This window comes from Delphinapterus leucas, chromosome 20, assembly GCF_059928025.1.
Source record: "Delphinapterus leucas isolate spDelLeu-1000000601 "Yukka" chromosome 20, BTC_Dleu_Yukka2, whole genome shotgun sequence".
NCBI classification, from domain to species: domain Eukaryota; kingdom Metazoa; phylum Chordata; class Mammalia; order Artiodactyla; family Monodontidae; genus Delphinapterus; species Delphinapterus leucas.
Window position 1 is genome coordinate 14,333,400 of NC_143148.1, and position 18,424 is coordinate 14,351,823.

General features: G+C 45.9%; 1 protein-coding gene across 1 annotated transcript; it reads left to right on the forward strand.

Moving 5' to 3' along the window:
• The first annotated feature begins 2,404 nt into the window (after window positions 1-2,404).
• Window positions 2,405-15,810, forward strand: WDR87 (WD repeat domain 87). Its single transcript, XM_022586221.3, has 5 exons — window positions 2,405-2,494; window positions 3,473-3,643; window positions 4,014-6,889; window positions 7,360-7,631; window positions 8,024-15,810. Exons 1-5 carry the CDS (start codon window positions 2,414-2,416, stop codon window positions 13,501-13,503), a joined length of 8,880 nt encoding a protein of 2,959 aa, XP_022441929.2. The 5' UTR covers window positions 2,405-2,413; the 3' UTR covers window positions 13,504-15,810.
• The last annotated feature ends 2,614 nt before the right edge of the window (window positions 15,811-18,424 follow it).

The window sequence follows — 18,424 nt, forward strand, 5'->3', positions numbered from 1 at the left end:
GAGAGGTTTCCTCTAAGGAAACTGGTATATGGGATGGGAGAGAGTGGCAACAACAACAAACATAGGTATGGGGGTTGAAGGCCTTCCTTCTCACTTAACCTCCAAAGAATATGCCCCCAAAGGGTTCCAGCCGCTTGCTTTTTATAGGCTGGTCAAGAGAAGTTGGACCCAGAGGAGATAATTAGGAAAAATGGAAACTGATGTCAATGACTGCAAATTTGTTGACTACAAATGACTACTCTCTCAGCAGCTCTGGGCCCCCAAGAAGGAGCTGGTTGGGTAAATCTGAGCTGTGGGGCCATCCACCGATCCATTTCAGCTGATCACAGTGGCTCCTGAAAGGTGGTCCAAAAGAGCAGCAAGTGCAGGGTTACAGGAGAAGAGAATGGAAAAAGATATGGCAGGAGGGCAGCATGCAGCCTTGGGGAGAGTGGAAAGACATAGGGGATGCTAATGTCTGAAAGCCAGTCCCCAGTTCCCATTAGTGGGTTTGTGGGGAAGAGAGCTCACTTAGCATTAGCTGGGAGAACCTTTTACTTCTCTCAAATGATAGAAGAATCTTGAACTGTGAGTTGGATCTTAGTCTTGAAGCTGCCCTGTGTAGCTTTGAACACATCCCTCTTCCTCTCCGAATTCACATTCCTTATATGTACAATGGAGACGATGGTATCTGCCTCTCAGAATTCTTTCAAGAACTAATGAAGTGATTGATGTGAAAGCTTTTTTTTTTTTTTTTTGGCCGCACCGTGAGGCATGCGGGATCTTAGTTCCCTGACCACAGATCCAACCCGCGCCGCCTACAGTGGAAGCGCAGAGTCTTAACCACTGGACCGCCAGGGAAGTCCCTGTGAAAGCTTTTTTTTGTGGGCACTAAACCACCCTACACATGAGATGATGATAAGTTTTGCCTGTTGCTTCCCCCCGCAGATCCAGCCATCAAGTCTCTGTGGCAACACAGGGCCTAGGCTTAGCTGTGCCAGAGGGTGGGTTCTGCTGACCTCGCCTCAGGAGGCCCAGGCCAAATGATCTGGAACTCCAACAGCTCTCCAAACCAGTGTTTCTCAGACTTTAAGACCAGCTGGAGAGCTTGTTAAAACTCAGATTTCTGGGCCCTACTCTCGGAGTTTCCGATTTAGTAGGTCTAGGGTGGGGCCTGATAATTTGCATTTCTAACAAGTTCCCAGGTGATGCTGATGCTGCTGTCCTGAGGATCGCAGTTTGGGGACCACTTTAAACTGAAAGTCCATCAGTTTTCCTTCATCTGGCAGGCGCAAGGATGGCTTCCACTGCCCTCTGCTGGCAGACTATTAAATTTAGCTGTAATGTTTCCAGAGCAACTGAAAAGTACAAAGTATAGGTTGGAAGGAAAAAACTAGTACTTCTCTGAGAACCAAACCAGCCTAAAAACAGCAGTCATAATTGTTTGTTGCTTTAGAGTATACTTTAAAAAGTATTCACAGGAATTATCTTAGTTGATCCTTGCAACAATCCTGTGAAGTTGCAAGGGTCTGGCATTTTCATTTTACAAATGAGGAAAACAAGCGCATCGTCAGATCAGTAATGACAGACCCCCTGACAGAGGGAACTTGTTAAAAGTAGGATTTATTCACCATCCAACTAAGAAAAGTAGAGGTTTGTCCTCATGAAGGCCAAAGAGAAGGGAATGGGGAGGAGGAGGATGAATAGCAGATGTATCACGTGCAAGAGAGCTACTTGATTCCACAAGCCTGGGAAAGCCTGCAAGGCCCAATGGCTGGATCCTTTCTCCAGCTGGGCTACACGGAGCTGACTCTTTGTCCTGGGCACCCTTTATCTCGATTTCCTGTTTCAGTAGTCAGACTTCAAGGTCCACAGAATCACCTAGGGAGCTTGTTACAAGTGAAGCGCTCAGGGGCCCACCACCATGGTTCTGCTTCAGTACCTAAGGATCTGCATTTTAAGATGTACCTCTCCCCCAGGAATCCCGGTACAGGAGGTCCAGGGTCCACACTTTGGGAACTACTAGTTCTTGCAAAAAGATCCCTTGACAGCCCATCACCAGCAAGGAACAATTATTTGCCTGTGACAGTATTCCTTTCCAGCCCCTCTTAGATTTCTCTGCTTCCCTCCCCCATAATATCCTATTGGATGATAGCCAGTGCTAAGATTCGACTTCCAACTCCTTTATTTACCCTCTCCAAGCCTCAGTTTTCTCAAATGAGGTAATACCTACCTCACTGGGCTGCAGTGAGGATTAAATGAGAGGGTATCTTGTGCATAGTTGCTGACATTCAAAAAGTGTCCAATAAACATGAATTCATGGATCTTGCCTTCTGATTTCTAGCTCCTCAAAAAGTATCAGTGGCTAAGCTGGCCTCTTTTGTATTCCTACAGGTTTTTAAACAGTGGTCCTGAGGAGGACCAGGGGATAATCATGGTGATGACTTCCCCCAGACTCATTCCCGTGTGGAAGGATTTTAAATACCTTATAAATGACATGATACATAAAAGCAAGGTAATGTATATGTAGAACATAAACATGTTACTGGCCTCTATCTATCTTAAGAGTTATGAGCACTTCAGAGGAGCATAGATCCACTATGCAGGAAGCAGGCAGGGTAGATGATAAAGACAACTGTCCCCGTAGTAGAAAGTGGGCCATCAACTTCCAAATGAGTCTCGAGACCTCTTGCAAGGACATTTTGATGGTGAGAGGTTAACACTTTGAAGCATTTCAGAAGAACCAACCCTCTGGGAAGAGAGATTTTTCTAAAAGAGAATGGAGAAGGCACCAGAGAGAACATCTGCCAACCTCAGTTTTGCTATGGCTGGCTCAGTGTAAAAGGATCCCAGGTGCATGTTTCATAGCACATGCTCTATCACAGTGGGATAATACACACACACACACATATGTGTGTGTCTATATATATATATTAAGTGTGTGTATATGTATATGTGTTTGTGTATGTGTGTGTGTATATATAAATATATATATATACATAAAAAATCTTCCTCTGTCAAACTTCAAGGCCAGATAGGGTGTCCTAAAAGTCTTACTTAGTGCAGTTTTAGGCTTTAATAAAGCTGTGCTGACTTTTGGGATACTGTGTTACTTTTCATGTGGGCATATGGCAGTGCACTTGCCTTTGTAATCTGTTAAATGTGTCTTTTATGACATATGTACCTTTTAGACAGGAGGGAGAATGTTAGAGGACATGTTGGGAAGAACATCAGTTTTCTCCTGTGCTCACACCATAAAATTTGCCCATATAGGCCCTATAGCGGTTTGGTTCGCTTTTGTGTTGGGGGTTTTGTTACATGCTTGTGAAGTATAGTGTCCCACAGGTGATAAATTGTTCATGTGTGGGAGCCACAGGAGTGATCCTTGGGGCTGAGGCGTAACTTTGAGAACTGCTTTAATTGTGACTTGCATGAGAATATATTTAGTGCATATGTGTCCTGGTCTCTTAGTTTACGCCATGCCTCTCCCCAGAAAACTTTAGATCACCCAAAGACTGATGTAGTTGTGTTGAGTGACCGGTCCCAGATCCTGTTCAAAGAGTCTCGCCATCCTCAAAATATGCCACTTATATGCTATTACTTCAGTGATGCCCACTTCTTTGCTTCCCTCTCGTGGGTGACAACAAGCACAAAAGAAATACAGGTAAAACTACCCAGCCTTTCTTCTTAGCCCATTCTACAGGGGCCATGCCCATGTAAGTTCTGACCCTAGATTAACCCAGGAAGATATACCCCTTGAATGAAAGTGACCTGGATCCAGGATTCCCCGTTCATCCTTTCTCCGATTACAGTCTCTGTGTTGAACAGATTTTATGGTTCTCCTAAAGTAGGCCAAGGTTAGGGAAAGAGTCCTAGGTTTCCTGCTTCTACAATATTTCCAACTCCCAAAACCAGGGGGTAAAATCACTCTAGAGTCTTCCAGTTTCTCCTTAGCAAGAGAAAAATAGCTGAATATTCTGCCCTTTCTTCTTCTACTATCTTTTCTAGGCAGTTCCCATCTTTTTCTCTTCTAGGCTGTGCTATGGATGAAGAGCAAAACTGAGGACATGGTGCAGAAGAGAACATTCTCCATGACCGAACGACTGCCGCCCATCCAGTCCATGGTTCACACAGGTTCCTTCCATATCCTCGTGGTCTACTGTGGTGACCTGCTCCTGCGGCTCTTTGGGGACCACTTTCAGTCATTCAAACCCCTAGGTATAGTGCCCTGCCGCTTTAACATCAGCTGCCTCTGCTATGACCCGGAAATGAAGATGCTTCTGTCGGGAATCCTGGGGGCCGTTGTCACCTGGATCATGGAGCAGAGTGGCAAGGGTCTCCAAATAGCCCACATGGTTTCCATGCCTGGTGCTGAGCTTGTTCACAACATCATGTTGAACGGCCCCAATGGCTCCCTTGTAGCCCTATGTGAGACTGTGGTGAGGGTCCTTGAGCGCCAGGGCCACGGCCGGCTGGCAGAGGTGAAGAGGTTCCCTTCCACCACCAGTGGCTCCTCAATCACCTGCTGCTTCACCTGTTTTGAGCAGGGCTTTCTCTATGCTGGAAACAGGACTGGGGAAATCCAAGTGTGGAGCCTCAATCAGGGTCACGCCCTCCACAGTTTCAAGGCCCATTTGTCATCGGTGATATGTATCCGCAGCCGGCCAGAAGCCCACACCCTGCTAACAGCCGGCCAAGAAGGCTTAATCAAGGAGTGGAACCTGACTTCAGGGAGTCTGCTGCGGCAGCTAGAACTTGGCGAGGAACTGTATCAACTCCAGTTTATTGATAGCACTACTTTCTTCTGCCAGACTACCCATTCTTTCTCCTTGCGCAGTCTGCCGTGCTTCTATAACCTCTTCAATGTCTGTGGCTCTGCTCCCCAGCAGATACGTCGGGTCCGCTGTGGCAATAACTGGTTCCGGATCCTGTGCACTACTGAGGATGGCTTGTTGCGCTTTGTGTCCCCACTAACAGGGAATCTTCTGGTTATCACCTGGCCCTTCTCAGTCCTGGACCAGGCTGTGGATTGGGCCTATGACCCAGATAAAGAGGAGCTCTTTGTAGCAACAGGCAGCTCAGATGTGCTGGTATTTGATACAACCCGCTGCCCTTGCCCAGCCAAGTATCTTATATGCACCTCACCAGATTCTCAGGACTTGGTACGATGCCTGGCTTATGGGCATTTCCACCTGGGTCGGGGTCTAGAAGGACTAATGTTCTCTGGACACCAGAGTGGTGTGATCAGAGTGCTTTCCCAGCACAGCTGTGCCCAGATAGAGAAACTCACGCACTTCGGGGCTGTATTAGCACTCTCCACACTGCCTGGAGGGCTTTCTGGTTGCCGAGAAAACTCTTTGCTCTGTTCCTATGGAATGGATGACTATGTGCACCTGTCAGAAGCTGTGCTTGAAGGGGTGAGAGTGCAGCTGCAGCCCCTTGCCAGCATTCTCAGCAGCTGTCAGCTAACACACTTGATACTCTTGCCCAAGTATGTGAGTGCCATCACGGAGACTAACTGCCTGCGTCTCTGGAAGTTCCATGACTTTCTGTCCTCTGGGTCACAGGAAGGCTCAACGTTCATAGACACATTGCCTCTGCACCAGTGTACCATCACATCTTTTGATGTCTGCCTATCCTTGAGTCTTTTTGTCACGGGTGGCAGTGATGGCTCTGTCCGGATCTGGAACTTCCATGGTAGACTCATAGCCATGCTGGACTCATCATGGCACTTTGGCCCACTCTGCTTTGCAAATGACCGGGGTGACCTGCTTGTCACTTTCAACCAGAGTCTTTATCTGGTGTCCTGTTTAAAACTGCTTCCCTCAGCCCTGCTGGCTCGCCTTTCCCTTATAGGTATGACAGATGAAGTGCTAGAAGTTCCTAAGCCTTTCATACCAAGCTTCCTCTTCTCCTTTGAGACCATGTTTGTGCCCAAGTATATCTACTTTGGACAAGGGCAGCAGCAGTTAGTGGGTCTGGAGAACCTTGTCAATAATCGGGCCATCGCCTTTGATCATAATGTGCCACACGTCATAGAAGATGAGCAAGGGAGCCCTGTGTTACTGTCTTCCTTCAGACATGATTCCTTGTATAAGGAAGCTGATTGGACGCAGGTGAAAAAACCTCCGCATTCCCATTATGTTCTTCCTCCCCAGCTACAGCTGACTACCTGGGATGGACTCAACCCTTATCAGATACTGCGATACTACTTTGGCCATGGGCAGAAATGGCTCTTGGCTCCTGATTGCTACATTCCTAACTCAGTGATTCGTGCCCGTCTTTGGCCACAGGGCAGCCCAATATACCTACAGTGCAACCTGCACTCACCCATGCGGGAACTGGAATGGGACAAGTCTCAACAATTCTTCTTCTGGCATGGTAGGGCAAGAGCTATAAGTGATGTAGGAGAATATGCAGGTGAAAAGGAGGATGAAGACTTCCTTGAAATAAGAGCGTCAAAGGATATAACTTACAGTGTCCTTACAGACTCAGCAAACTGCAGTTGGCTGGGAAGAAAGATGAGTGAAATAGCTATCAATAGCCTGATAGAGACAATTCTCAATATTATGATCCATGCTTCTCCACTGAAGTACCAGTGCTGTATTGGTGCACTAGGGCAAATCTTTGCCTCTTACCAGGTGTCTCCACTCCTGCGTGCTGAAACAGCCCATCGTCTGTTGGATGATACAACCAATTCCAATCCACTGATCCGAGAGCTAGCCTGGGAAGGGCTGAAGTGTCTAGGAATGATTACGCATCTCTTTGCCGTGCCTCTGGCCCAAAGACTAATGGACAAAGATGAAAGAGTAAGGAATAAGGCCCTGAGCCTCATGGCTGAGACTGGAATCCACTCTAAGACCTCACTCTTAAACTTGATCCAGAACCAAGATACTTTCCAGGAGATGCAGTAAGTTCTTTGTGCCTTCCTCAGTCTTTACTAGCTTCTGATTTTCTTCTTCCCCTTTCCCATTTTTCCCTTCTCTGCCTTCACTGTCTCTTCATCTCTGTTCATTAGCTCTTCCTGTCCTTTTTCCTTGTTCATAGTCTTTTTCCATTCCTAGACTATCCTGATGATCCCCTAACTGCTCACTCCTTTCTCCATTTCTTCTCCTATTCCTGTTTGTCCCCTACCTCTTCAAGTGCCCCTTTTTCACCCTCTTCTCCTACCCTTGAAGGCCCCATACAGGTCATGCCATGCATTACCATCTTGGCTTCCTAGACTTTTTCTTTCTTCTTCGCCATTCTTTACCTCTACATACTCTGTCTCTGTTGGTCATGTTGTCAAGTCCCCTGCCTGTTCCATAGCTGTTCTTTCCTTCTCATTCTCCCTCTTGTCCCTGATTCAGCATGGTCCTTCCTCTCCTTTGACTTTCATAGGCAGGAAATGATTGGGGAAGAAACCCTGGACCATCTGCTGGGAATGCAGGCCACAGATCTCCAAATCCTTCATACCCAAGTGGAGCAGCGATTGAATGAAAACCTGATCTTATCACTGGGTGATGAAAAGCCTACTTTTTCTTTAGATGTCTCAGGGGCTTCTGAACTTACCGCCCTTTCCAACCAACTTGATACAGCTCCTGAAGAACCTGAAGTTGCCTACAAGCCCAGCAAAGGCCAAAGATGGAGCCGAGTAGGAGGCAGAAAGCATAGTATGTATGGGGTGATCTGGTTAATGCCTCAGGGTCCCCAAGAGGCAGGGTAGTTAAGGCTAACTTGGGTCAAGAGGTATCAGATAGGAACAGAGGTAAGTGGAAAGATTCTTTCACAGAAAAGAACCTTCCTAGGAAGAATCCACCCAAATTCAGAGAGACTCCAAAACCTATCTCTGTAAGACTTGACAGAGGTCGGGGAGGCAGGGGAGGGAGGAGGGAAGGCACTGGGAATAAAGCAAGGAGAATGCCTTTTTTTTAAAAAAGGCCTCAGCCCCCTCTGTTGCTACATCTGTTATGGCAGTTCCTCTTAGCTCATACCAGATTTTGGGAAGGGCTTCATTTAAGCCTCCCAAGCTTCCCTTATCTACATCTCCTGATTCTCCCTATAGCCCGAAAATTTTTGCAGAGCCTCAAGAAGATGAAAGAGACTGGCACAGAGCCAGGTCCCTTAGAGGGTGAAGGTGATCAGAGTGAAGCTGCACTAACTGAGAGGGAGGAGTGTAGGTCTTCAACCTCCAGTATACTAAAGATTTCAAAAGATGATGAACAGGAGCCTCTAGGGATAGATGCCTCAAAGGATCATGTTGCATTGACCCTGAAGATGCTGAGGAAGATACGTGACAAAAGAGGCAGGAAAGCAACACTTCAGAAACCCATAGAGAGGCGCAAGAGGAAGACAACAGATGCTGAGGTTACAGTTGAGGACCCTCCATATCCTATAAGGAGAGAATCAGTTGTGAAGCTGGTGAAAGTCAGAGGGCAGAGTGCCTCTGGAGCTCCTGGCCACAGGACTACCCCTGGAGATGGCTCATCATGGCGGGACGATCTGTGTCGTCTTATGACCCTGAGGATATCTGGTTCCCAGACAAAAATGTCAGAAGCTCTAAACACTGAGCTAGTGACCATGGCTCAGGCGGTGCTGGCAGATCAACGGCCCAGCTGGGAGCTCTTTCAGGAGATCTGCCCCCTGTTGAAGAAAGAAAGTAAGGAACTGCTTGAGGACCTTGACTGGGATGTAGCCTGGCCAGAGGAGAAACCAGTTTTTCCTCATGCAGGAGCAATTAGAGAGGACATGGTGATCAGTGACAAGGAAGAGGAGACAAAAGAGGAGCAAGAGCAAAAGAAAGAAAGGGATGTGCAGGACTTGCAGGAAACCCAGGTGATTCCAAAAAAAGGCAAGAAAAAGAAAGTTGTTTTTTTAGAACCAGACGTAACCAGGGGAAAACGAATATCAAAGAAAGAAGAGAAGAAACCCTCTAAGAAGCCTTCTAAGCAGGAGGGGAAAGCAGTCCAGCAGGAAATAAAAGTGGATAAAAAAGAGAGGAAAAAAACCAAAGAAGAGGAGAGGGACATGAGTCAGGAAGTGGAGGAAAAGGCCAAATTAGAGGAGAAAGTGGTTGACCAAGAAGGAAGACCAGTTAAGGAAGAGACAAAACTGTCTTGGCAGGAGTGGAAAAAGTTCTGGGATCAGTGGAAACAGGCCTACAGTGAGACGAGGATATCCTGGGATGAATGGAAGAAAGCCTGGGAAAGCAGGCATCTTCAGGAAGAGGAAAAGCTCCATGAGGAAGAAGAAAAGCTGTTCCCAGATGAGGAAGAGCTGGAGAGGGACAAGAAGAAGCAGACATGGGATGAATGGTCACAGATCTGGGAAAAGATGTCAGCCAGGGCCAGGGAGCAATTGTTGGAGGATGAGGAGGAAGTGACCCTGGAGGAAGAATTGTCTCAGGAGTGGGAAGGAGAAGAAGCAGCAGCAGCAGAAGAAGAAGAAGAGCTGATGACAGAAGAGCAGAGACAGATTCATCAAGAATATAAACAGGCACAGGTTGAGAGGAAACGGGCCCAAGTTGAAATAAAACGAGCCCAAGAAAAGAGGAAGCTGGCACAAGAAGTAGAGAAGCTAGCACAGGAAGAGAGAAAACTGGCTCAGGAAGAGAGAAACATGGCCAGAGACTATGAGAAACTGGCCCAGAAAGACAGGAAAATGGTCCAGGTAGAGAGGAAGTTTATCCAGAATGAGGAAAAACTAGCCCAAAGAGAGGAGATGCTAACCCAGGAAGCAGAGAAATTGGCCCAGCGAAGGAAGAAACTGGCCATGAAATTGGAGAAACTGGCTCAAGAAGAAGAGAAAATAGCAAAGAAAGGAGGAAAGCTAGCTGAGGTAAAAAAGATATTGGTCCAGAAATTGGAAAAACTGGCCCAGAAGGAGCAAGATCTAGCATGGCAAGAAAAGGAACTAGCCCAGGAATTGGAGGACCTGGCATGGGAAGAGGAGGAACTGAATCAGGAAGAGGAGGAACTGGTCAATGAAGAGGAGAGACTGGATCAGGAGGAGACGACACTGGCCTCTCAAGAGGAGAAACTGAATGTGGAAGAGAAAGAAGTGGTCCAGGAAGAAGAACTGCTGATCCAGAAAGAGGAGAAACTGGTCCAGGACAAGGAAAAACTGGCTGAGGAAAAGGAAAGACTTGGCCAGAAAAGGGAGCAATTGATGGAGAATAAGCAAAAGTTGGCCCAGGAAGAAGAGCTGCTGATCCAGGAAGAGAAGAAACTGGCCCAGGACAATGTAAAATTTCCTGAAGAAGAGGAAAGACTTGGCCAGAAAAGGGAGCAACTGATGGAGAACAAGCAGAAATTGGCCCAAGAAGAAGAGCTACTGATCCAGGATGAGAAGAAACTGACCCAGGACATGGAAACACTGCCTGGGGAGGAGGCAAGACTTGTCCAGAAAAGGGAACAATTGATAAAGAATAAGCAAAAACTGGCCCAGGAAAGGAATAAATTGGTCCAGAGCAAGGAAGAACTCCCCAAAACCAAGGAGATACTAGCCTGGAGGCAGAAGACTCTGGCTCAGGAGAAGGTGAAACTGGCTCAGAGGAAAGAAAACTTAATCCAGCTCAAAGAAAGCCTCACTCAGAAGAGAAAGAAATCAGACCAAGAAAAGGAGAAACTGGACATGTACAAGAAGAGACTGGTTCAGATAGAGAAGAAGCTGATGGAGGAAAAGGAGAAACTTTTCCAGAAGAAGGAGAAATTGGCTGCTATAGAGGAAAAACTGACCCAATTAGAGGAAAGCCTGGCTGAGGAACAGCACCAAATAGCCCAGGACAAAATGAAATTAGCTGTGGAAAAGAGGGTGATATTCCAAGGACTGAAACAGCTCAGAGGTGACTGGTCTATTACTAAGGAAGAAAAGGCATTGGGCATGGAAATAAAGAAATTGGCCTGGGAGAAGGTGAGACTGGCTGAGGGAAAGGAAACTCTCTTTAAAAAAGAGACTCAAGAAACTTCAAGACAGGGAAGACCAATTAAGGATGAACTAGAACTAATTAAGAGGAAATTGTCACTAGAGGAAAAGATACTGGTCTATGAAGATAGGATACTGGCCACAGAGCAAACGGACATTACCAAAGGAAAACTGGAGTTTACTAGAGGAGGGAGAGTATATGCCCAGGAAGAAAGGAAGCGAGCCAAATTAATAAGGAAGTTGGCTAAAGAAAGCAAGGGCATTTCCAAGGAACCATTAAAAGTAAGCAGCAAAATCTTAAAGATACTTCAAGGCCTTATCAAAAAAGAAAGGAAACTAACCCAGGAAGAAATAGAGATGACAAAGTTAAAGAGGTCTTTCTTTACTAAGGAAAAGGAATTGAACAAGGTACAGAATGAACTTGATGCCAAGGAGTGGGATTTTTCTGAGGAACAACCAGAAATTGCCACAGATGAGAAGAAACTGGCTAAGAGGCAGAGAAAACTGGCCAAGGAAATGAGAAGATTGATAAAGAAAGAGAAAAAGATGACTGAGGAAGAAAGCAGATTGGCCAGGCAACAGAGAGAAGTCATACAGGAAGAAGAGGAGGATGAAATAACAGAGGAAGAAGAGGCAAAGCCATTCCTTAAACAAAGGTCAAGAAAGAGAAAAAAGCTAAAGAGAGTTGATTTGCAACAGGAAGAGTTTCTCAGTCAAGAGGATGAGGTGAAAAGTGTGAAAAGTGAAGAGAGCTTTTCTGAAGAAATGGAAAGCTTATTAGATGAAATAGAGCGAGAGAGTTTGTCTGAAGAGGAGGAGGAAGAGGAGGAAATGGAAGAGGAGGAGGAAGAGGAAGGGAAGGAGAAGAAGAAGAAAAAGAAGAAGGTGCAGGAGGAGGAAGTGTTTGAGAAGGAGGAAAGCATGAGTGAGGAAGAGATGGAGCGTTTGAGTGAGAAAGAGGGGGAGGAAGAGGAGAGAAGCTCATTGGAAGAAGAGGTAGACAAGAAGAAAGGGATCTTTAAAAAAGAAAAACTATTTAAGTTACCAGGAGAAAGAAAAAAGGACTTAAAAGGAAGAGAAGCAGTCCCTTCTATTGAGAAAAGAATCCCCAAGGTCAAAGGCAGAGCTATAAAACTTGAAGTTCTCAAAAGCCCTCCCAAGCAACTGATCTCAGTAGTTCTGGGGAGGGAAGAGAAGATACCAGTGCCAGGGTCAACTAAACAAATATTCTGGGAAGATAAGGCCACAGTACTTGAGACGTCCAGGGTATCCCCAGGGACAGGGTTTATGGATAAACAAGAAGAACTGTTGAAGAAATATAAGCCCATACCTCTACAAGTTTTGGATACAGTTTTGGAGTCCCAAGAGCCTGACTTAAAGACCCCATATTTATCCTACATATTGAAGAAGACCATGGAAGCTCATAAACTCCAAGGCAAACAACTAGGAGCCAAGTGGCAGTGGCTTCTGCAGCGTCATCCATCTCTGAAGGGACAGACTGAGGTACAGTTACCTGTGTCCAAAATCCTGGCTGAGGAAATATATGCAGACATCAGCCTCTCAGATGTAGAGTGGATCCACCATGTCCTAGAACAGATGGAGACAGGAGAACAGCTTTCCAGGGATAGTTTCCACAGATTGTGCCAGCTTCTCAAAGACCTCACTACAAAGGAAAACTTAGAGTGGATGCATCTGGCCAAACTTGAAGCCATTGTGTACCGTCACAAGCAGAACTTGGAATCACGAAGCACAAGTATCTCAAAACCCAGTAAGGAGCCCATGGGTCCAAAATACCTGAAAGTGATCCCTCCTATAAAAGGAAAGGAAAAGGAAAGCTGGCTAAAACCTTTGGCTGTCTCTACACCAAAGTCCCCATTAGCTACCAAAATGATTCCAGACCTGAAGGCTATAAATTGGCATCTTCTAGGAGAGCCTTACAGGAGTGTGCGGGCAGAGCAGATATCCACTGCTCGCAAGGAGATGGAGTTGCAACACCATTGTCCTCCAACAAGAGACATTTTCACAGGTGCCCTTGACCCTGTGGAAAAACAAACCCTAGCACTGATGTTTCAAAAGGACTTCTGGGCTTTTAAGGATAAGGGCAGGTCTGCCAAATTGCCCAAGTTGGAAAAGAAGGCACAGCCCATCTCTAAAAAAAAGGACAAGGTGCCTCTATGGGAGACATTTGTGGCAATGTACCATGTTTTGCGGATGTTGCAGGAGCGATACACGAAAGACAGTGCTGCTTGGATGGAACAGTTCTACCGTCTCATGGACCTGTACCAACTTAAGTCCCCCCGAATCCAGAGGCTACTACAGGAACTGCTACTGAGAGGGGCACCCCGATCCCAAGAGATCACTTACAAAGAGGCCCTAAAGGCCATGGAGCTAGTTCCTGGGGAGCGGTTGTTCTACCACCTGTTCTGTGGTGGCTGTCACACCCCTAAAGGTCCTCTGGAGTTCCAGGAGGTGGTTCCCCTCCCAGGGAAGAACAATGTACGTACCATGCTCCCTATGGGCATTGCCCAGTATGGGATCCTAGAACTTGCCTGGAAGAGCCTGCCACAAGCTGATGTACACCTCACCAAGGAATTGCCCTACAACGTTGCTCCTACCCCCTAATTTGGGACTGAACGGGCAGGACTTTTCATTCCCACCTGGAGAAAGGCCTTGTCACCAGAATTTAGACCTTTATCCCTAGGGCCCACACAGAGGTAGAGCCATGCCAAAGTTCTTTCCCTATCTAGTTCCAGAAACCAGCTTTTATATGTGGAATAAAGAGGAGATTCCCATTTATAACAAGCACTGTGATGTGTCCCTTTTCCTCAAATGTTGCTTCTCCAGAAAGGTAGCCAGGGAGACCAGATACTCACATACTCTTGAGAGTGGGAAGACTTCCCCAAAGCCAGTGGTGCTCACTCACCCTCTGGAGGCCTTCAGGCAGAAGAGTCTGTCCTTGTCCTCTTCCTTCCTTGCCCCTCACCATTCTCCCTCAAAGACCATAGGAAGGAAAGCACCTGGCACAAAAATGTATTTCTGGCATTAATATAAGAGGCCTTGATATAATGGAAAGAAAATGGATTTTAGAATCGGAAGACCCAGTATTTTGCCCCTTGGTTTTGGTGGGTACACAGTGGAGGCAGACTCTTTCCTGACCATAGTTCTGCATGCTGATGACTTGAGTACCAAACAGCAGTTATGGTGGGTGTTGAGGAGATCCTCAGAGAACAGGAAAAACTTCAGTAAGTTCTAGCCAGTACCAGCTGGTGACCTCATTACTGGATGGCATTAAGAGATGAGGCCATTTGAGGTTAAAGCAGGAAGAAAAGGAGGGAAGCCTGTATCTTTCACTTCCTTTGCCAACCTGGACATGGGTTTGGGTAGGATGATAGAATGAGAATTTGAAAGATTAGGTGTAAGCTCAAATAGGCCCCCAACTATCTAGGGACTTATGATCGTTCCCTCTAGCAATATAGAAGACAACAGTTAAAGGGAAAGAGGTAGTAAAGTGGTGGAAGTTGTCACTGCCAGTAATGCTGTTCCTCCCCGATCTCCTCTCCCCACTATAGAGACTTCAAAACTGCCTCTTTCCAGGTAAGCTGAGCCAACAGATTTTAGCAAGTAGCCCATCTATGCCATTTGCCACCCTCCATCCCAACCTCTCCTTTATTATTCTACTCCCTCCACCTGAGTTTGCTTTTGTGGGGAAGCCAGGAATAGACAGCAAGAGAACATTTTGAGAAGTTGGATTCACCTTGAAGGCCAAGGGTAATGAGAGCCCTGAGTGTGTAGTTGGGCTCTTCCATGTCAGACTACATATCAGGCCACATGGAGTATATGAAAGCTGTGGGCTGGGGACAGGGAGCCTCAAAAAGGATGATTGACACAGCAGCCAGGCAAGGCAGCAGAAGTAAGGATGGTCCAGCTGGCTCTGCAGCCTTGACCTGAATCATTTCTCCTTTTTGGCCTCTGTTTACTTGTCTGTGTCAAAAAGAGGAAAATGAACATATTACAAATATAAGGCATGGCAGAGGGGACATCACTACAGACCCTACAGACATTAAAAGGATGAAGACTAATATGAACAACTCTAGGGCCATAAATTTGACAACACAGATGAAAAGGACAAATTCCTCGAAAGATCCAGAAAGGGAATAGTAATACCTAACAAATTCATTTTGCAGGATATCAGTGGGTCCTCTGGTCAACAAACAAACAAACAAAACACAGTGACAAAAATAGTCTTAACTGTTGTCCCAGGGTCAGGAAGTCTATGGATGGCTCTTCAGGAAGCCTCAAAACCTTGGTACTGGCTACAACAACCTAGATATTATTTTGCCTTTGCCAGAATTGCAAAGACTAGGGCTTGTTTGTATTTTCTGTTTATTATGAGAAATTTCAATCACTAAAGTAGAAGAGAGTATTATAATGAACCCCCAGACCCCCATCATTTAATTGTAAACATCTTGCAAAAATTGCTTCATCTGGGACTTCCCTGGTGGTGCAGTGGTTAAGAATCCACCTGCCAATGCAGGGGACACAGGTTCCATCGCTGGTCCAGGAAGATCCCACATGCTGCGGGGCAACTAAGCCCGTGCACCACAACTACTGAGCCTGCGCTCTAGAGCCCACATGCCACAACTACTGAGCCCGCGTGCCACAACTACTGAAGCCCATGCGCCTAGAGCCCGTGCTCCACAACAAGAGAAGCCACCTCAATGAGAAGCCTGTGCACCACAACGAAGAGTAGCTCCCACTCGCCGCAACTAGGGAAACCGCGCGCAGCAACAAAGGCCCAACGCAGCCAAAAATAAATAATTTATTTTTTAAAAATTGCTTCATCTAATTTTTCCTTTGTTGAAGTATTTTAAAATAAATCCCAGACATCATGATATTCCAACCCTAAATACTTTGATACTCGTCTCTAAAAAATAAAATTTTCTTATATAATAATTTTCACATCTAACAAAATTAATAATTCCTTAATATTATCCAATGCTCTATGCAGATTTTCCTGGTTGTCCCAAAAAATGTCCTTTTATGCTTAATTTGTTTGAATCAGAATTCAAACAAGGTCTACACACTGGATTTTATTGTTATGCTTCCTAAGACTTTATTTTTTTTCTTTTGGACGCGCCGTGCGGCATGTGGGATCTTAATTCCCTGACCAGGGACCGAACCCGCACCCCCTGCAGTGAAAGTTTGGAGTCTTAACCACTGGACCACTAGGGAAGTCCCCCTAAGACTATTTTAATCTTAAATATTTATACTCCCCTCTCTCCAGTTTTTCAGTTTTTTCATTCAGTGTCTTTGTTGAAGACATTGAATCAATTATCCTGTAGATTTCTCCCACGTAGTTTTCTGATTGAGCAGAGTTTTGCTAAATGAGATCTGGATGTGCTTCAAGGGTATGAAACTCCTGAAATTAGATAAAAAGAATCGTTCGTATGTGCTAGGTATTCCCCCACCCACTGCCTTGGAGAGGCAAGTTTGTTCTTCTTTGGGTACTCTCTCTCAGTTCTAGGGTAACATATAGATTTTTCTTATATCTTATAATGGCTTTGGGGCCATTTTAAGGCCTTTGGCTTTTACTCTGCATTTGATGGAAACCATAGGAAGGTTCTGAGCAGATGAGTGATAAAAATCTAATTTACAGGGAATTCCCTGGTGGTCCAGTGGTTAGTACTCTGCACTTTCACTGCCGAGGGCGTGGGTTTGATCCCTGGCCGGGGAACTAACACCCCACAAGCCTGGTGCAGCTCGGCCAGAAAAAACCTAATTTACATATTCAAAAAGCACCCTGATGGCTGTGTGGAGAATAGATTGTGGTAAGGGAGTCAGAGATTGGGGGCAGGGATGGAAGCAGGGAGATGAATGAGGTGGTTACTACAATAATTCAGAGGAAATAAGGTAGTGGACCTTATTCCAGAGGAGAAACAGGCAGTAGAAGTGAGGAGTATTGGGCAGTTCTGGACCTACCTGGAGGTAGAGCCATCGGGATTTGCTGATAGATTGGATGTGAATGTGACAGAAAGGAGTAAAGATGACTCCAAGGTTTTTGGCTTGACCAGGTGGAAAGCTGGAGGCACCATCAAGTTAGTTGGGGAAGATTAACAAGGGAGTTGGTACTAGGAGGAAGATTAGGAGTTCATGAGATCAGTTTTGGGCAAATTGAGATTGAGGTGCCTATTAAACATTTAAGAGAGGATGTCTAGTAGGCAATTGGATATATAAGTCTGGAGTTCAGGAGACAGGTTCGTACTGGAGTCATAAATTTGGCAATCACTGGTATATACATGATACTTAAAGCCAAGAGACTGGATGAGATGACCAAGGGAGTGGATGTGGATAAGGAAGAGGAATAAGGATTGTAGCATGAGAAGCTCTAACATTAAGAGGTCAGGGAGAGGTCAGCATAGGAAACTGAGGAGCACTAATGGGTAGAAGGAAAATCAAGAAACCCTTGGTGTCACAGAAACTAAGTGAAGAAAGCGTACCAAGGAGGAGGGAATGATCAATTGTGTCAAGTGCTGCTAACAGGTCAAGCAGAAAATAATTGAAAGTCAACCATTAGATTCAGCAAGATGAAGATTATTAGTAACCCTGACCAGAGCAGTTTTGGTAAAGTGATGGGTGCAAAAGTCTGATTAGACTGCTTTCAAAAGAGAACGCAAGAAAAGAAATTGGAAGCAGGAAATATAGATAATATTTTCTAGGAGTTTTGTTAGAAATGAGACAGTAGTTGATGAGAGAAGGGGAATAAATAAAAGCTGTGTGAGTTGTTTGTTTTCAAGGTGAGGGGATTGCTGGAGTCAAGAACTTGATAAATAGGGAATTCCCTGGCTGTCCAGTGGTTAGGACTCCACGCTTGCACTGCTGGCCGCGGTTCAATCCTTGGTGGGGGAACTAAGATCCCACAAGCCACACAGCCAAAAAAAGAAAGAAAAAAGAACTTGATAAACAAAAGAGGGTGAGATCTAGTGCCCAAGTGGAGGGACTAGAAGTTAGATAAAAAATATAGTTAGTTCGGGCTTCCCTGGTGGCACAGTGGTTGAGAGTCCGCCTGCCAATGCAGGGGACACGGGTTTGTGCCCCGGTCCGGGAAGATCCCACATGCCGCGGAGCGGCTAGGCCTGTGAGCCATGGCCGCTGAGCCTGTGCGTCCGGAGCCTGTGCTCCGCAGCGGTAGAGGCCACAACAGTGAGGGGCCCGTGTACCGCAAAAAAACTATATATATAGTTAGTTAGTTCAGCTGTGGGATGAGAGCGTACGTACATACATGGGCAAAGATGTAGATTGGTAGGTAGGTGGGTGAGTCTGTGTAGATTATCTTCTGACAACTTCCATTTTCTCAGTGAAGTGAGAAGCAGGGTTTGTTAGTAGAGGGAAGGGAATGGGAGTATGTGTTTGAAAAGTTGTGTATGGAAGGGAATGGACTTAGAAAAACAAAAAACAGAGTGTTTGCTGGGAAGCGTTAAGAATGATTTGAGGTTCGGGCCAGGGTCCAGTTGGGCTACTTAGGGAGAGAAATGACCACGCGGGG

What these genes read in the sequence shown, in the direction of transcription:
- WDR87 (XM_022586221.3), top strand. Translation starts at nt 2,414, where the DNA reads ATGGTGATGACTTCCCCCAGACTCATTCCCGTGTGGAAGGATTTTAAA. An exon ending in ACATGATACATAAAAGCAAG is followed by an intron (nt 2,495 to 3,472) that starts GTAATGTATATG and finishes GCCTCTCCCCAG; the next exon opens with AAAACTTTAGATCACCCAAA. An exon ending in CAAGCACAAAAGAAATACAG is followed by an intron (nt 3,644 to 4,013) that starts GTAAAACTACCC and finishes TTTCTCTTCTAG; the next exon opens with GCTGTGCTATGGATGAAGAG.